At 46.4% G+C, this 19,050-nt stretch overlaps 1 protein-coding gene across 4 annotated transcripts in view; it reads right to left on the reverse strand.

The window, feature by feature from the left end:
• The window catches only part of LOC116981523 (zinc finger protein 84-like), a 70,589-nt gene that overhangs the window by 12,692 nt on the left and 38,847 nt on the right, over window positions 1-19,050 (reverse strand). For 2 of the 4 annotated variants that reach the window (XM_033034593.1, XM_033034592.1), the window contains exon 1: window positions 11,738-11,996. The exons of 1 other annotated variant lie outside the window; for it this stretch is intronic. In XM_033034593.1, the coding sequence (XP_032890484.1) occupies window positions 11,738-11,981 (244 nt within the window). In that variant the 5' untranslated portion in view covers window positions 11,982-11,996. Of the gene's footprint in view, window positions 1-11,734; window positions 11,997-19,050 lie in introns of those variants that run through there. One more of the 4 variants, XM_033034591.1, reaches the window with a different exon arrangement.

A 19,050-nucleotide genomic window follows, 5' to 3' on the forward strand; every position in this document is an offset into this window, starting at 1 on the left:
CGATAATGACCAGTTAATCTAATTCTAGTTATTTTAGCAGAAAAATAAATATTGTCCCCTGCGGTTTAGTAACACAGTGGTCAGGGTGTCGAACAGACTTTGTGAAATGTGCACCAGTGAACAGGCCCAGGCACAAATACCATGGCAACTGTTGAATTTAAATTCTTCATTAACAAGTTAGGGCTTTATTCTTTGGAGCGCAGAAGGTTAAGGGGGGACTTGATAGAGGTTTTTTAAATGATGAGAGGGATAGACAGAGTTGACGTGGAAAAGCTTTTCCCACTGAGAGTAGGGAAGATTCAAACAAGGGGACATGACTTGAGAATTAAGGGACTGAAGTTTAGGGGTAACATGAGGGGGAACTTCTTTACTCAGAGAGTGGTAGCTGTGTGGAATGAGCTTCCAGTGAAGGTGGTGGAGGCAGGTTCGTTTTTATCATTTAAAAATAAATTGGAGTTATATGGATGGGAAAGGAATGGAGGGTTATGGTCTGAGCGCAGGTATATGGGACTAGGGGAGATTATGTGTTCGGCACGGACTAGAAGGGTCGAGATGGCCTGTTTCCGTGCTGTAATTGTTATATGGTTATATGGTTATATAAGTCTGGATTTTTTTTTAAGCAAGCTAACAACAGAAAATGCATCTGTAAAACTATAGGAAGGCAGAAGGTAGACACAAAGTGCTGGAGTAACTCAGTGGGTCAGGCAGCAGCGCTGGAGAAAAAGGATGGGTGATGTTTCGGGTTGGAACCCTTCTTTGGACTGCAACCGAAGATGGATACAAAGTGCCGGAGCGGACTCGTTGGGTGGAAAGGTCAGTTTCCACACGGTATCTCTAAAATACATTAAACTAATAACTTGTCCATGCTCGCCAGAGATGCTGCCTGACCCGCCGAGTTACTCCAGCACTTTGCATCTGCAGTTCCTTTGGTAGACAGAAGGTGTTGGAGTAACTCAGTGGGTAGTAACCCAGTGGAGTAACTCAGCTAGCATCCCTGGAGAAAAAGACAGTCCGCAGAGGGGGGAGCAGTGAGAGAGAGGGTCTCACAGAACTGATTCACAGAGTTGAATATTTCAAAGTAGGCATATCTTGAGGAGATTTTGCAGTGGGGACAGACAAAATTTGTTGGGAGAAACAGCAGATGCTGTATTATCACAAAGGGGGAGCAGTGAGAGAGGAGCCAGGTTCACAAACTGTGGGAGACACAGCCTGGTACCGACCTCCCGACCTCAGAGACACACCGAGGAAACATGCCCTTCCTGTCCGCGCCGACTAGCATCACATTGGGGACAACTTACAATTTACAGAAATCAATGAACCTACAAACCTGCACCCCTTTGTAGTGCGGGATGAAACTGGGGCACCTGGAGATACTCTCCCTAGACTAGAAACGTCCTCTCCACATCCACTCTATCTAGGCCTTTCATTATTTGTTGGGTTTCAATTACATCCCCCCCCCCCCCCCCCCCCTCAGCCTTCTAAACTCCAGCAAGTATAGGCCCAGAGCTTTCAAACATTGCTCGTACGTTAACCCAATCATCCCCGGGATCATTCCGATTTATTAGGGTTTATGCGATCTCAGCCCCACCGTCCCCCCTTTCCCCTCTCCTGCTGCATTCCTCAACTCGATTGAGGGCAGCAGAGCAGCGTAGCAGGTAGAGCTGCTGCATCAGCGCCAGAGACCCGGGTTCGATCCTGACCCCGGGTGCTGTCTGTGTGGAGTTTGCGCATTCACCTCTGTGACCGCCTGGGTTTCCTCCCACAACCCAAAATCGTGCAAGTTTGTAGGTTAATTGGCTCCTGTAAAATTTTCCACAGTCATAGTATCATGCAGCAGGGAAACAGGCTCCTTCAGCTCAACTTGCCCCATCTACACTAATCCCACCTGCCTGTGTTTGGAAAACATCCATCTCAATCTATCCTATCCATATTCCTATCTAAATATTTCTTGTACCTGCCATTGTCATTGTACCTGCCTCATCTATCTCCTCTGCCTGCTCCTTCCATATACCTACCATCTTTGTGTAAAAAAACTGCCCCTCAGGTACCTTTAAGCCTTTCGCCCCTCGCCTTAAACTAATGTCCCCTGGTTCTCGATTCCCCAATTCAGGGTAAGTGTGTATTTATCCCCATAGTTCCCACATTATCTTATACACACCTGTAAGATCACCCTCATCCTCCTGCTCTCCAAGGGATAAAGTCCAAGCCTGTCCAACCTCTCCCTATAGCTTAGGCCCGCCAAGTCCTGGCATCACCCTCGTAAATCTTCTCTGCACCCTTCCCAGCTAAACAATATCTTACCTAGAACAGGGTGACCAAAACTGAACACAATACTCGAAATTTGACTTCACCATTGTCTTGTACAACTATAACAAGATCGCCCAACTTTTATACTTCAGTTTAGTTTGGCGATACAGCGCGGAAACAGACCCTGCAGCCCACTGAGCCGCCCCAACCAGCATCCCCGCACACCAGCAATGTCCTACACACCAGTGACAATTTATAATTCTTACCGAAGCCAATTAACCTACGTCTTTGGAATGTGGGAGGAAACCGGAGCATGCGGAGAAAACCCACGTGGTCACAGGGTGAACGTACAAACTCCGTGCAGACAGCACGGAATTTGTAGTCAGGATCGAACCTGGGTCTCTGGCGCTATGAGCAGTAGCTCTACTGCTACGCCACCAGAACGCCCTTATACTCTTTGACATTTCCACCCCTTGAAGAAAGTTCTGACTGTCGGCCTTCTCTATGTATGCCTCCCATCTTATGTACTTCTCTATGGGGTCTCCCTTCAGCCAAGGCAGCAACTCCACCCCTGCACCACCATGCTAATGGGAGCGTGTAGGGAATGGATGAGAAAGGAGGATAACACATAATTAGGGGCCTGGAAGGCGTTGGTGATGGAGGCAGTTTACGGTGGGAATTGAGGGAACAGAACCGATCGGCCATCTTGCCACAATCATGGGCAGCGCTTCATACTCTGAGGATTAAACATGAATCCCGTAATGTTTAATCCCGTAATGAGGCTAAACATGCCCGGCTGTACTAACCCACAAAGTCAACGACTTGGACAACTGCATGTCCTGTTTTTTTGTATTGATTGGGCTGTGTTGCTAGCGGCAAGGGCAAAACACTGGATCACACAATCCAACAGCGACCCACTGCACATATGCCTCAGTGAAATATGACGGAAAATGGCTGCGTGCTTTGAGTGCCTCGTCTGACCAGTTATTGCGAATATTTTGGTCGATTATTGCCACGTGCAAGCGAGGTACAGTGACAATCTTCTTTTGTTGCATACCATCCAGTCTTCAAAAAAACTCTACACAATTATAATCAAGCTATTCACCGTATACAGCCACGGTATAACGGGTATAACGGGTATAACGTTCAGCGCAAGTTAAAAACCAGTAAACTCTGATTAAAGATAGTTCGAGGATTTTGAAGGAGGTAGATGTGCGAGCAGGACCGCCCTCATAAGTTCTAGGAGCAGAATTAAGCCATTCGGCTCATCAAGTCTATGCCATTCAATCATGGCTGATCTAAATTTCCCCTTCAATGACTGAATGGTGATGGGCTAGATGGGCTGAATAGCCTAATTCTGCTCCTATCACTTATGACAAAATTCTTTTGCATTATCAATCCCCGCCCATTCTTCTGAAACGTCAAGTCAAGTCACATTTATTTCTATAGCACATTTAAAAAACAACTCTCGTTGGCCAAAGTGCTTTACATTTGTTATAAGAATAGTATAAACAAACAAACTACATACATCTATATTACTAAAACTCTGTTCTTGACCGGTTTCGGCTTTCTGTGCTGTGGTTTCCGAGAGTACGCCGCCACCTACGGCCGTCATTTTTGGCCACCTCGCTCAGAGCCCCCCATCGCCGCGTATGTGCCGAGGATTTTTCCCGTCGATGAAAATTGACAGAGATATTAATGTTTTTACAACATTCCCCATTCTCTCTGCTGCCCCTGCTGGAGGGAGGGGGAGCGACTATAAAACCAGGAAGTGGTGTACCTCAATCAGTCTCTGCAAGTGGTGTGCCTCAATCAGTCTCTGCAAGTGGTGTGCCTCAATCAGAGCTTTGAATGACACTGACAAATGTCTACAGCACTGTGAGTACCCTTAATTTGGTTTGAAAATGAAAATATGGTTAGAGGTAAAAAAGCACTGCCTGCAAATAGTTGTTTGAGTTGAAGTAAAAAGGCACTCTCTCTCCCCCCCCCCTCTCCTCTTCCCACCTCCTCTCCTCTCCCCCCCTCCCTCCCTCTCCTCCTCTCCCCCCTCTCCTCTCTCTCCCCCCCTCTCTCTCCTCCCCCCTCTCTCCTCCCCATTAGCGTGAGTGCGGGAGGGGGGGGGTAATTAGTGTGTGACGATGCATGCCGCCTCCCCCCCCACAACCACACGTTGGGGGCACAGACCCAACGGGTCTGCACTTGGTCTAGTATATACATATAGCCCTCGCTCAGAGGACATCAGGAAAGGCTTGGGAGTATAGATAAGTTTTTAGTCTTGACTTAAAGGAGTCGATGGAGGGGGCAGTTCTGATGGGAAGGGGGATGCTGTTCCACAGTCTAGGAGCTGCAACCGCAAAGGCGCGGTCGCCCCTAAGCTTATGCGGTCGCCCCTAAGCTTATGCGGGATATTCGGCAGCCACAAGTCGGCCGATCTGAGGGACCTGGAGGTGGAGTGGTGGGTGAGAAGACTTTTAACTTAGGCTTCAATAAGACAAATACTTCCTTAGAAAGCTTAGGAAACTCGGCATGTCCGGCACAACTCTCACCAACTTCGACAAATGCACAGAGGAAAGCATTTTATCAGCACGGTGAGGGAACAGCTCCATCCACGACCGCAAGAAACCAGACAATTGTGGTCGCAGCCCAAGCCGTCACACAAACTAACCTCCCTTCCATCGACTCCTTTTACACCTCACGCTGGCTCGGCAAGGCCACCAGCATAATCAAGGACTAGTCTCACCCCGCTCACTCCCTCTTCTCCCCTCTCCCATCAGGCAAGAGGTATTGAAGTGTGAAAACACACACCCCGGCAGAGTCAGGAACAGTTTCTTCCCAGCCGTTATTAGGCAACTGAACCATCCTACCAACAACTAGAGAGCAAGCAGTGCAGAGCTACTATCCACCTCATTGGAATATCTTTAATCGGAATTTCCTGGATTTTATCTTGCACGTTATTCCCTTTATCATGTATCTGTGCACTGTAGATGGCTCAATTGCAATCATGTGTTAGAAAAGAGGTGCAGGAGGAGGCCTTTTGGCCCTTCGAGCCTGCACCACTATTCATTGTGATCATGGCTGATCATTCACAATCACTTACCTGTGCCTGCCTTCTCCCCATATCCCCTAGAGCTCTAACTATTGTCTTTCTGCTGACTGGTTAGCTCGCTACAAAAGCTTTTCACTGTATCTCGGTCCAGGTGACAATAAACTAAACTCAAACTTCTTGCTTTTCTGAACTCCATGAGTGTAAGCATAACCTGCCAAACATTTTCATACATCCATCTCTCCATCCTTCCAAGGAACCAAACTTGGAACCTTCCCTGCTTTGCTTTCAACTTTTTTTAAATCTAGGGATAAAGCATGTAAACAGCCTCTTTGGCCCTCCAAGTCCGTATGGAGCCTGTCTGGCTCTACCAGTTGGTAGACACAAAATGCTGGAGTAACTCAGCGGGACAGGCAGCATCTCTGGAGAGAAGGAATGGGTGACGTTTCGGGTCGAGAACCTTCTCTACCAGTTGTGCCGCTGCATCGCTCTTACGGCACAGGAGCAGCCTCAGGCCATTCGGCCCTTCGAGAGATGCACAGTAGCACAGCAGCAGAGTTGCTGCCTTACAGCGCCAGAGACCCAGGTTCGATCCTGTTTACGGGTACCGTCCGTACAGAGTTTCTACGTTTTCCCTGTGACCGAGTACATTTTCTCTGTGTGCTCTGGTTTCCTCCCATATCCCAAAGACGTGCAGGTTTATAGGTTTCGGTAAGTTATAAAATTGCCCCCGGCATAGGATGGTGTTAGTGCAGGCAGTGATCGCTGGTCGGCACGGACTCGGTGGTCTAAAGTGTCTGTTTCCGTGCTGTATCTCTAAAATCTAAAGTCTAAGGAGTCTGCTCTGCCATTTGATGATGGGTGATCTATTTTTCCCCTCTCAATCCCATTCTTTTGCTCTGTGACATAGAAACATAGAAAATAGGTGCAGGAGTAGGCCATTCGGCCCTTCGAGCATTCACACCGCCATTCAATATGATCATGGCTGATCATCCAACTCGGTATCCTGTACCTGCCTTCTCTCCATGCCCCCTGATCCCTTTAGCCACATCTAACTCCCTCTTAATTTATCTTCGTTTAAATAGGGAAAAACAGTTGAACGTAACTAATGAAATAAAGCACTGTCGACTTTTAAGTTCTATTAAGTTCACCTACATTTTTAAAGTTATCCATAACTTAAACATAGAAACATAGAAAATAGGTACAGGAGTAGGCCATTCGGCCCTTTGAGTCTGCACCGCCATTCAATATGATCATGACTGATCATCCAACTCAGTATCCCGTACCTGTCTTCTCTCCATACCCCCTGATCCCCTTAGCCACAAGGGCCACATCTAACTCCCTCTTAAATATAGCCAATGAACTGGCCTCAACTACCTTCCGTGGCAGAGAATTCCGGAGATTCACCACTCTCTGTGTGAAAATGTTTTTCTCATCTCGGTCCTTAAAGGTTTTGCCCCTTATCCTTAAACTGTGACCCCTTGTTCTGGACTTCTCCAACATCGGGAACAATCTTCCTGCATCTAGCCTGTCCAACCCCTTAAGAATTTTGTAAGTTTCTATAAGATCCCCCCTCAATCTTTTAAATTCTAGCGAGTACAAGCCGAGTCTATCCAGTCTTTCTTCATATGAAAGTCCTGACATCCCAGGAATCAGTCTGGTGAACCTTCTCTGTACTCCCTCTATGGCAAGAATGTCTTTCCTCAGATTAGGAGACCAAAACTGTACGCAATACTCCAGGTGTGGTCTCACCAAGACCCTGGTGACCTTTGACATCCTCACTAATCAAGAATTCCCGCTATAAAAACACCTAATGAGTTGTGGAAATGAATTCCACGATTCACCACCCTCTGGCTGAAGAAGTCCCTCCTTAAGCACTTCCTTGCTGAAACATGAAAGACCACCAAGTGTTCTCCAAGTGTGGTCTCACCAGTGCAACACCCTGCAAAATTCCATTATAAGGCTGCCCTAATTTTACACTCCACTCAAACCACTCTGTTTTTATCTCATCAGCAAAGGACAACCTTCCATTGGTCTTCCAAAGGACTTGTTGTATCCATTCGCTTGTACTGCGCGTCAGGCACAAGCTCCCGATGTACGGCAACATCGTGTAGTCTTGCTCCATTAATATAGTAACTAACTTTTTCATTCTTGCTTTCAACGCGGCTGACTTTGTACTGTTTCGCTTTTGACATCAGGGGCCATTTTCTTGTTCACACACTCAAGCCATCGAAAACCCCTGGAAGGATTTGTGAGAGGCCCAGTGCAAATTGGAGGAACAGCACCTCGTATTTTGCTTGGGCAGTTTGCAGCCGAACACTATCAATATTGATTTCTCTAACTTCAAGTAACCCTTGCTTTCCCTCTCTCTCCATCCGCTCCCCATCCTTGGTCTACGACTAATTCTACTGTCCACCTGATTAAATATTTCTGATTATATGCGTCGTTGTCACCTTCTCCTCAGCTAACAATGACCATTCTACATCCTTTTCAGCATCTGCTTTGATCTGTTGTTTTCACACCTTCCCCTTCCATATCGCCAGATACCCTCTCCCCTAACTCTCAATCTGGAGATGGGTCTCGACCCAAAACGTCACCCATTCCTTCTCTCTAGTCCGACTGAGTTACTCCAGCATTTTGTGTCTATCTGCGGTGTAAACCTGCAGTTCCTTCCTCCACAAGGATTCTTGTGTTCCTCTCACAATAGAGGTGAACACAGTCACACAGCTGGTGGACCCGCTGCGTCACAGCGCCCGAGATCCCATGGGTACTGTCCCTGCGTGGCGTTTAGGTTTAAGTGTATTATTACTGTCACGTGAACCGAGGTACAGTGAAAAGACTTTGTTCTACATTATATCCAAACAGATCAGATACACCGTACATAAATACAATCAGTTCAATCTCATACAATAGGCAGAGCAAGGTCGAGAACAATTAGCATTTGGGCAGCACACCGGGGGGGGGGGCTACTCTCTCACAGCATCATAGAATCAGTTTACACATTCTCCCTGTGTGACCGCCTGCGTTTCCTACCACATCCCAAAGACATGCGGGGTTGTAAAATTAACCCCCCCCCGCTCAGTGTGTGGGGAGTGGATGAGAAAGCGGGATATAGTGTGCATGGGACATCGATGTTCGGCATGGAGTCAGTAGGTCGCAGGGCCGGTTTCCATGCTGTGTCTCAAAACAAGACCTTATTTCAAAAAAAAAAAATCTCATGAGCAATCTCAGACTGAATAAGTGTCTTGAAACGAAACACCATCTGTCCATTCCGTCCCCCAGATGCTGCCTGACTTACTGAGTTTGATTGATTGAAAGATACTGCATGGAAACTGCAGGGATTTGGAAGGATACTGGAGCATGTGGGCAATGTACAGATATGTTGGTTATTCGGCTTCTGTAAATTGTCCTTTGTGTGTAGGATAGTGCGAGTGTCTGGCGCGATCGCTGATCGGCACGGACTTCGGCCGAAGGGTCTGTTTCCGTGTTGTACCTCCAAAGTCTAAAGTAAAGTATACAGTATACTCTGCACTCTGTATCTTTCCCTTTGCATACCGATTGTACTTGTGTTTGACTATTTAGGAATAGTTGCTGATTTTAGATAGCATGCAAAACAGTTTCTTCACTACATTTCAATGTATGCGACAATAAGACTTTGGCATCTGCCTTAAAGAGTATATTAAACCTTAGATCTGTGACAGGGGAGCTCACCCTCTGTAATCCACTGTATGCAATTTAAGATCATTCTGTTCAAATCTCAGGCACTGACTTGACTCGATTACCTTCTGACATAGCAGAGAATGTTTCAGCCACTTAGCTACAGCCAGCACAAGAAGTTGGATGTACACAAAAATGCTGGAGAAACTCAGCGGGTGCAGCAGCATCTATGGAGCGAAGGAAATAGGCAACGTTTCGGGCCGAAACCCGCTGAGTTTCTCCAGCATTTTTGTGTACCTTCGATTTTCCAGCATCTGCAGTTCCTTCTTAAACAAGAAGTTGGATAGTTTGTCATCGAGTGCAAGACTGTTCGAAAGACCAGGGTCACAGGGAACAGGACAGGACACCAACCTCACTCCTAGGTGCAGCAAAGATCAATTGTTAGGGCGAAGATAGACACAAAATGCTGGAGTAACTCAGTGGGACAGGCAGCATCTCTGGAGTGAAGGAATGGGTGACGTTTCGGGTCGAGACCCTTCTTCAGAATATTAGGGTGACCCGGTGGCAGTCACTGCCTCGCGGTGCACCTGGGTTCGATCCTGAGCACGGCTACTGTCTGTGCAGAGATTGTGCATTCTCCCTGTGATCGTGTGGGTTTTCTACGGGTGCCCCGCTTTCCTCCCACATCCCAAAGACGGGAAGGTTTATATGTTCATTGCTTCCGTAAATTTGCTCCTAGAGAGTAGGATGTGGAGGTGCGATAACGCAGAACTGGGGAGCAGGTAATCGAAGGTCAGCGTGGACCGAAGGGCCGGTTTCCACACTGTAACTCTAAACAGAACTATTAACAAGGTTCCTCAAAAAGCAGTGGGACCTGAATTGTCGTTTTAATTACAAACACATTGCAAACAGGTGAATGTGTCCCTTTAAAACAGTGGCCTGGTTATACAATCTGCAAATCCAGAACAAAAATGAGCCCAACAGAATTCTCAGAGATTGAGGTCATAAGAAACCAAAGTAGGCCATTCTGCCCCCTGAGCCTTCGGTTAGATTAGGTCTGACCCAACCTTGCTCCATATCCCCTGACATCCTTACTTGACAACAATCTATCAGCTTCTCCCACAATGATGCTCCAATGCTTGTTCAGTTTGGGTTTTTTTTTAAAGGTGGGGGAGGAAACAATCTTCCATATCTCCATTCAACATAAAAAGGAGACAGACAAAAATGCTGGAGAAACTCAGAGGGTGAGGCAGCATCTATGGAGCGAAGGAATAGGTGACATTCGGGTCGAGACCCTTCTTCAGACTGATGTGGTTTCTCCAGCATTTTTGTCTACCTTCGATTTTTCCAGCATCTGTAGTTCTTTCTTAAATATTAAATGGAGACATACTTCATTTGTAAATAATCCAATGAAGAGTGACAGCCTTACAACAGATGACCCCCTCCCACACGCTTGAAAGCAGGAAGGAATGAGGCTCAGCAATTCTGAATGGCCTGGATAAAGTGGATGTGGAGAGGATGTTTCCACTGGTGGAAGAGCCTAGGAGCAATGGGCACAACCTCAGAATAAAAGTACATATGTTTAGGAATGAGATGAAGAGGGATTTATTTAGCCAGAAGGCAGAATTCATTGCCACAGACAGCTGTGGAGGTCAAGTCTTTTTGTATGTATAAAGAATGATTGACGGGTCTTGATTAGTAAGGGTGTAAAATGTTACAGGGAGAATAGGGTTGAGAGGGAAAGGTAAACAGGCACGATTGAATGGCAAGTAGACCTAAATTCATAAGTGATAGGGGCAGAATTAGGCCCTTCAGCCCATTGAGTCTACTCCGCCATTCAATCATGGCTGATCCATCTTTCCCTCTCAACACCATTCGCCTGCCTACTCCCCATAATCCTCAACACCCTTACTAATCAATAATCCGCCTTCAAAAATACCCAATAACATAGCCTCCACAGAGTTTGTTGCCATGAACTCCACAAATTCACCACCCTCTAACTATAGAAATTCCTCCTCATCACCTTTCTAAAGGTACCTGTTATTCTAAGGTTATGCCCTCAGGTCCTAGACTCTTCCGCTAATGGGAACATCCTATCCACATCCACGCCTTTCACTATTCGGTAACTTTCAACAAGGTCCCACCCTCATCCTTGTAAACGTGACTCGTTGAGCCAAATGCTGCTCCTATGACTTCTGAACTTAAGCACCAAGCACTCACACATATGCACAGGCGGGAAGAATCGTCTGTATATTTTATACTACAAGAGCCAGTTGCGGTCCCTTCAACTGACAACAGCACAGACTCTGACCCTTTAAGCACCAAAAGGACAGATAATGCTGAAGGAACTCAGTGGTCGAGCATCTCTGGGGAACATGTTCTCCAGAGATCTACCTGAACTCGCTGAATTACTCCAGCGCTTTGTGTCCTTTCGTGTAAACCAGCATCTGCAGCTCATTGTTTCTACCTATTAAGAGGCAGTCGCACAGTGGCTGATAGCAATGCAGACCCCCTTCAACAGATAGCAATGCAAGACTCTGGCCCTTTAAGAACCAATTGCAGAGGTCTGCCCTTTGGCGGGAAATAAACAGGGTCTAACCCTGCACAAAACTGCCTCCTTGCTAGGCATAAGACGCAGGTCTGTCTCCTTATCAGTTATAAGCACAAGGGCCAGCTCTTTGGAGGGCCACAAGCCCAGGGACTGTCCCTTTAAGAGCCGGACCCTCCCCCACTCTGCAGCCTTAACCGCCCTGAAATCCCAGGGAAAAAAAGAGATGAATCCTCACAAACCGCAGGCTGCAGATTTCTTCGCAGATTGCAATAAAACTCCCGATCTATTTTCTTTGCAAATTGCAATGCACGTTGTGCGAGGAAATAAAATGTCCGTGCGATGCAGAAGGGACGCGGCTACCCGACCCGAATCGGCTCGGCTCCTCCAGGGCTTCAGACAAAGAGACACTAGCCTCACCGACAACGAGCTGGCTGGTACCGGGCCCGCCCCCTCGCCGCTCTCATTGGCAGCCGGGACAATCATCGGATTCCCCGCACTCCCATTGGCCGGAACCTGCGTCAATCATCGCGCCACTCAACGTCAGGCGACGTACCTCACGCTGCACGCCTGCGTCACGCACGCCGCCCGGGTCACGCACGCAAACCGAGCCGGACTCGACCATCGGGCAAATGAGCCGTCCCCATCGACGGGTTCACACGCGGCAATATTACAACGACAGCGGTAGGTGGCGGATTTCTTTCATTTCGCATTCCCCCGCTGTGGATGGAAACGGCGCCCGAAAACCCCGTGGTCGAAGGGCGAGTAATGGCGGAGTCGCTACCCGGCGTGCCTCGCGGGCGTGAAACCGCTCTATGCGACCCATTTGTTTATCGCCCCCTCCCGCCAATGGCCCCTCCCCAGCTTACTTACTTCGAGTGACGACGAAGAGGATTGCGCCTCGCGCGGCGGAAGTCGGCCTTGCCCGCGGTTCTGGGCGACCGCTGCGCACGCGCGGAACCAGGATATCAGGCGCATGCTCAGAGACGATGCCGAGCGGCTGCGAAATGGAGGTCAGCAGACGCGTGTCTGCAGCAGGTAGGCGACGGGTCGGGGGTTGAGATGCGATGGGTCGCTGAGCGGCTCGCGTCGTGCAACTCATCAACTTCGGCTGCGATTCCAGAGCCTCGTCGGATGTTGGATGTTGTGTGTATGTGTCAGTGGGCGCGGCAAGCGACAGTTGTTTTCCTTCAAAAACCCGGCGTTGTGGGGTTGCCAAGGAAACCGGCCACCATCTTATTTGGAATTCATAGGAGAGGTCCGAGCTGCGCAAGCGCAGCCGCTGTCGGCGGCGACTCCTGGGCCGGATGCGCGTGCGCATTCCTTTGCTGATGCTACAGCCTTTTGTCACCTTATAATAAAAGCATTAAATGTTGCAAGCATCCTGCGCGTGGGGGTTCATAGCAAAGAGTTAATGTCGCAAATTAAAGATCCTCAATGGAATTATTCTATTTGTTCTTGTCTTCATACATGCTGACTGACCTGTTGAGTGTTTTTAATATTATGTTTTCCAGAGTTGCTGGCCGAGCTGCTGAGTTATTCCAGCACTTAGAGTCATAGAGTGATGCAGGGTGAAAACAGTCCCTTGGCCCAACTTGCCCGGTCAACATGTCCCTGTTTAGCTGTCTAGCTAGCTGGGACATCCCGCATATTGGGCTAAATTGGTTTGTCCATTATGGGACCTCCCTGGTTCCATATTTGACTGCTACTTTGCTGTAATCACTGAGGGCACGCTTACAGTCAGATCCTAGATCTGATACAACAGCGTGCGTGTGTGTTGCATGTGCTGTTGACGCCACGCACGAGTGATTCACATGTCATCCAATCACAGACCCACTTACGCGCATCAGTTGTACGCTATATTTTGCTAATTCCTGCCAAAACAAAAAGTTTCAGCAACGTCTGGTGTTGTTCGGTTGGTTTGTCATGTGCAAATATGGATAAACCTGCAAAAAAGAAAAGACTGTGTGGCTATAACAAGCAATGGGAAGCAAAAAAGACGTGGGTTAAGCCTGTCAGCGATGACTCGACGAAAGCCTTCTGTACTTTATGCCGTTGGGAATTCACAATTGGCCTTGGAGGTGAGAATGACCTAACTCTGCAGCTTCCACATGCTTGCACAAGAAGGTCACACTAGCTAAAGGTGCAAGCAATATTGGTGCATTCTTCGTGAAATCTACTGCGGAAAATGATAAAATCCGGGCAAGTGAAGCCTCGTATGTGTACCATACGGTTAAACATAGACTCAGTTGCAACTGCACCGACTGTCTTGCTTAGCTCAATGGTGCTTTGTTTAATGACTCAAATGTTTTGAAGAAGATGCACTTGGGAAGAACGAAAGCTGAGATGATTACAATTAATGTTTCAGGACCAAATACTGTGCGGGATATTATGGATGATCTATCCCCGACCGAAGAAGGTGAACCCGCGTAGTTCTCAGTTGCCTCCGATGCCTCAAACAAGGGAGATAGAAAAATGTTTCCAGTGTGCGTGAGATATTTCTCTGTGTCTGATGGAGTGTAGTGTAAGTCACTTGACTTTTATGAAGACATTGATGAAACTGCAAACGGCATACATCAAGCTCTGTTGAGCTGTCTGGAAAAGTATGAAGTGGATTTAGGCACGTCACAACCTATGCAGCAGATAATGGCAATGTAAACTTTGGAAAACACCACTCAGTTTACCAGTTATTGAGCAGTGCCAACAATCACATTCTGAGTTAATTGCCCAGCTCACATAGCTCATAACGCCTTCAAGCACGCCTGTGATCAGCTGTCCGTGGATATTGAGACAATTGTTCTAAAGGTCTACAGCTTTTAAAGGTTTGCTTCCCGAAGAGAGGAACTGTGTTAATTTTTTGCCTGTGTTGACATTGAGTGGTGTGAAATTTGCACGCGATGGCTCTCTCTTCATTCAGCTGTCGAATGTCTCCTGCAAAGCTGGCCAGCTCTTACGTCATACTTCAGGTCCCTTGACACCTGTCCTGTGGACTGAAGAGGAATTTGAGGATGAAGAAAAAAACTGGAGATACTAATATTTATCTGTGCTTTTTCCACAACGTGGGATGTGTTTTTGACCAACTCGTAAAAAAGCTGGAGGAAACAAAGCTCTGCATCACATATTTTTACGAGGAAGTCCGAAAGTTCAAAATGCAGATGCTTCAGCGGAAACAGGACAGCTTTTTTGGATACCAGACCAAACAGCTGACGGATGAACAAGTGCCAGCACAAAGGTCCAAGCAGCAACAGGACTTTGGGAAATTCTATGAATCTGTCATTACACACATTGACAAGTGGTTTGCTTTCTCACCAGAAAGTGTGATGTTGAGACTGAAACCGATCGGCCTCTATAAGGAGCTCTCCTTCACTAACCTGGAGCAGGTGGTGGCTGCCCTCAAAATGACAGAGACCGTCAATATGGACCAACTCCATGAAGAGTTTTGTGCTCGCCAGGAGGAAATACAGAAAGCCAGACAGGATACCACAAAATCCACCAGTGAGAAGTGGGTGGCTGTTTTCCAAAACATAGGGAAAGCCAACTTGATCAACATGTTCAGGATTGTCCCATTTGTCCTCAGTGTGCCAAGCTCAAATGCCTTTGTAGAGAGAATCTTCTCTCTGATGGCCATTAAATGGTCAGACTCAAGAAACAGCACTGAAGATGCAGCACAGAGCTGATCAAAAATGAACTTAAAATATCTGTGAACTGTGACTTGTCATGTAAAGACTTCTCTCTGGCTGTGCAAAAGGACAAAGGACTGCTTGAATCAGTCAAGAGCAGCAAGAAATATTGGCAAAAGTAGACGGTGAGTCCCCCCCTCTTTTGCTGTGATTATATGTCTGCTCAAAAGACATATAGAGATAGGGTTATTTGCTGTTAGTTCATGTCTGACTGATAGTCAGATTATGCTCTGTATAATATGCATAATACAGTGACTGTGGTGGCATGTCATTCCACACGTGACTGTGGAATGACAGTGACTGTGACTGGAATGACAATGACACGATAATACACGTGACTGTGGTGGCATGTCATTCCAAAAGAGTGTTGGTGAACACTGGCAGGTTCACAGTCACTGAGATTAGTTTTTTGTTCCACTTATATTGAATTGCTGGAATTTTAATTGCCCTCCCTTGTTCCCTGCAGGTGAGTGCTGGGCGGTTCACCCAAGGGTCAGGAAGGAAACCAAAGTCTGAAGAAGGATCTCAACCTGAAACATCACCTATTCCTTATTCCCAGAGATGCAGCATTACCTATTTTGTGTTTATCTTCCCTGTGGAACATCACTGGTCACAGACCTCCAATTAGAATAACATCTATTTATAAGCCGGTTCTAAATCTATGCTACCAAGTCTGCATGGATCCCGTGCATCTTGGTCTTCTGGATTAGTTTACCACAAGGGACTTTATAAAAAAGCTTTCAAAGATCCACGTAGACAACATCCACATCTTTTCCTGCTACTGTCACCTTTGTCACGTCATGTGGACAAAGCCGTGCTGGCTGTCTCTAACTATCCCATTCTTTTCCAAATTTGAGTAAGTTATTTTCTGAGAATCCACTCCCAATAGGCATCCTATCACTGATGTGAGACTCACCAGCCTTTAGTTTTCTGTACTATGTCCCCTACCCTTCTTGAGATTCAGTTTAGTTTATTGTCATGTATTTTGAGGTACAGTGAAACGGTTTTGTTGCATGCTAACCACAGCGGAAAGACAATACATGTTACAGTTGAGCCATCCATAGTTTACAGATATATGATAAAGGGAATAATGTTTAGTGTAAGTTTTAAAGTCCGATTAAAGATAGTCCGATGATCTCCAATGAGGTAGATAGTAGTTCCGGACTGCTCTCTAGTTGTTGGTTGGATGGTTCAGTTGCCTGATAACAGCTGGGAAGAAACCGTCCCCCAATCTGGAGGTGTGTATTTTCACTATTTTCACACTTCTATACTTTTTGCCAGATGGGAGAGGGGTGAAGAGGGAATGGCCAGGATGTGACTCATCCTTGATTATGCTGGTGGCCTTGCTGAGGCAGCGTGTGGTGTAAATAGCGTCAATGGAAGGGAGGTTAGTTTGTGCAATGGTCTGGGCTGCATCCACAATTCTCTGCAATTTTTGCAGTTCACTAACTATGCTGTGGTTGTAATGGAGCTGTTCCCTAACCATGCTGTGATGCATCTCGATTAATTTTTTTCCAGGGTGCATCTGAAGAAGTTGGTGAGAGTTGTTGGTGACATGCTGAACTTCCTAAGCCTTCTAAGGAAGTAGAGTCGTTGGTATTCTTAAACAAAAGAAATACATTGGCTGCTCTCCACTCCTCTGGTATCTCGCCTGTGACTGCAGAGGATGCAAAGATCTTCGCCAAGACACTTGCAATCTCATCTCTTGTCTCTCAATAAGCTGGGAGAGTTCCAGTCGGGCCCATGTGATTTATCCTCCATAATGCTCTGTCTTTGATCTTAACCCAAAGAAGTAATGGAATTTGATTGCTCAAAGGTAACAAATTCCCTAATCTGACTTTTCAACAGAAGCCTTGTATCCCTTTTATTATCACACTCTCCTCGGCTAACTATGGGGCATTGTGGCCTCTGCCCTTCCTGAGGCCGTCTGTTCCCGGCCCTGATTTGTTCTGGCCTTTTCCCACCTTCACTTTATTCCCACCTCCCACTCTACTTTCAGTCTGAAGAAGGATTCTGACCTGAAATGTCACCTACTCTTTCTCCAGAGATGCTGCCTGACCCACTGAGTTACTCCAACATGTCCATACCCGTTGACACTAGTTCTCATTATTCCACTTTCACATCTACTCCCTACACATTAGGGGCAATTGTACAAAGACCAGTTAACCTACAAACTTTCTCATCTTTGGGAGAGGCCCTGAAAGGCCAATTGTTGGCCAGGGATGGTGTGGTTCCCATGAAGGGTACATTGGTGCAAACTGTGAAACTGGTTAACTGACTTAGGGGAGGGGAGTAGGCGTGAGGGAAGTATATGTAGAAGTTAGTTAAAATTTGAGAATTCCACATTCATCCGCCTAGGTTGTGACCAGCTTAACAATTTTTTGTCGCTATACAACTGTTTTGATGGCTTCCAGTCAGGTTTTCGACCACACCACAGCACTGAGACTGCTCTTGTTAAGGTCTTCAATGACATCCACTTAAATACAGACAATGGCAAAATCTCAGTCTTGGTATTATTGGATCTCAGTGCTGCATGTAGGTAGTGGCCAATTCGGAAACTCCAAGCCGCTGAGTATGTTCTTTCGTTCCGACATCGGAGCTTCGATCATCCCGGCAAGAGGGCCTGAATCATCGGGCCGTCTGTAGCGGCGACTGCGGAGGGCTCAAAGGCCCCGACCACGGGTGGACAATGAGGAAGATGACTGAACTTTATTGCCTTCCCTCACGTAGGAACGTTTGTTCCGCTGTGTGGGGATGTTTACGTTAAACTCTATCGTGTATTGTGTTTATTTTTATTCGTATGGCTGTATGGTAACTCAAATCTCACTGTACCAATTGGTTCATGTGACAATAAATGGAACTTGAACTTGGACATTTGACACGGTCGACAACACCATATTACTAGACCGATTATAAAACTGGGTTGGACTTTCTAAACTGGTTTAAATCCTACTTAAAGAACAGGGACTACTTTGTGTCTATAGGTAATTACACAAAGAGAGCAGACAAATATGACATGTGGAGTTCCCCAGGGCTCCATTCTGGGGCCTCTTCTGTTTAACATCTACATGCTCCCACTGGCTCAGATTATGGAAAACAACAAAATAAGTTACCATAATTATGTAGACAACACACAAATTTATATAACCATATCACCAGGGGATTATGGTCCAATCTGAATACTGAGTAAGTGCATCGAACAAATCAATGATTGGATGTGCCAAAATCTACTTTAATTAAACAAAGACAAAACTGAGGTAGTTGTTTTTGGAGCCAAAGAGGAATGATTAAAAGTCAGTGTTCAGCTTCAATCGGCAATGTTAAAAACCACGGAGAAAGCCAGAACTCTTGGTGTAATCATGGACTCCGACCTGAATTTCCACAGCCACCTTAAGACAATTTCTAAGTCAGCCCACTATCACCTTAAGAATATATCAAGGGTTAAAGGACTTATGGTTCAGCAGGATTTGGAAAAACATGTCCATGCATTTATCTTCAGTAGACTTGACTACTGTAATGCTGTCTTAACAGGTCTCCCTAAATAATCGATTAGACAGCTGCAGCTGATTCAGAACGCTGCTGCTCGAGTCCTCTCTCAGACCAAGAAAGTGGATCACATCACTTCAGTTTTGAGGTCTTGCAGTCTGGCTTCCAGTCTGTCAAATAATTGATTTCAAAATATTACTGTTGATTTATAAAGCACTGAATAATCTAGGGCCAAAATATATTTCTGATCTTCTGCTACATTATGAACCATCCAGACCTCTAAGGTCATCTGGGACAGGTCTGCTTTCTGTCCCCAGAGTCAGAACTAAACATGGAGAAGCAGTGTTTAGTTTTTATGCACCACATATATGGAACAAACTTCCAGTAAA

Source organism: Amblyraja radiata, chromosome 15 (genome assembly GCF_010909765.2).
Source record: "Amblyraja radiata isolate CabotCenter1 chromosome 15, sAmbRad1.1.pri, whole genome shotgun sequence".
Lineage (NCBI taxonomy): Eukaryota > Metazoa > Chordata > Chondrichthyes > Rajiformes > Rajidae > Amblyraja > Amblyraja radiata.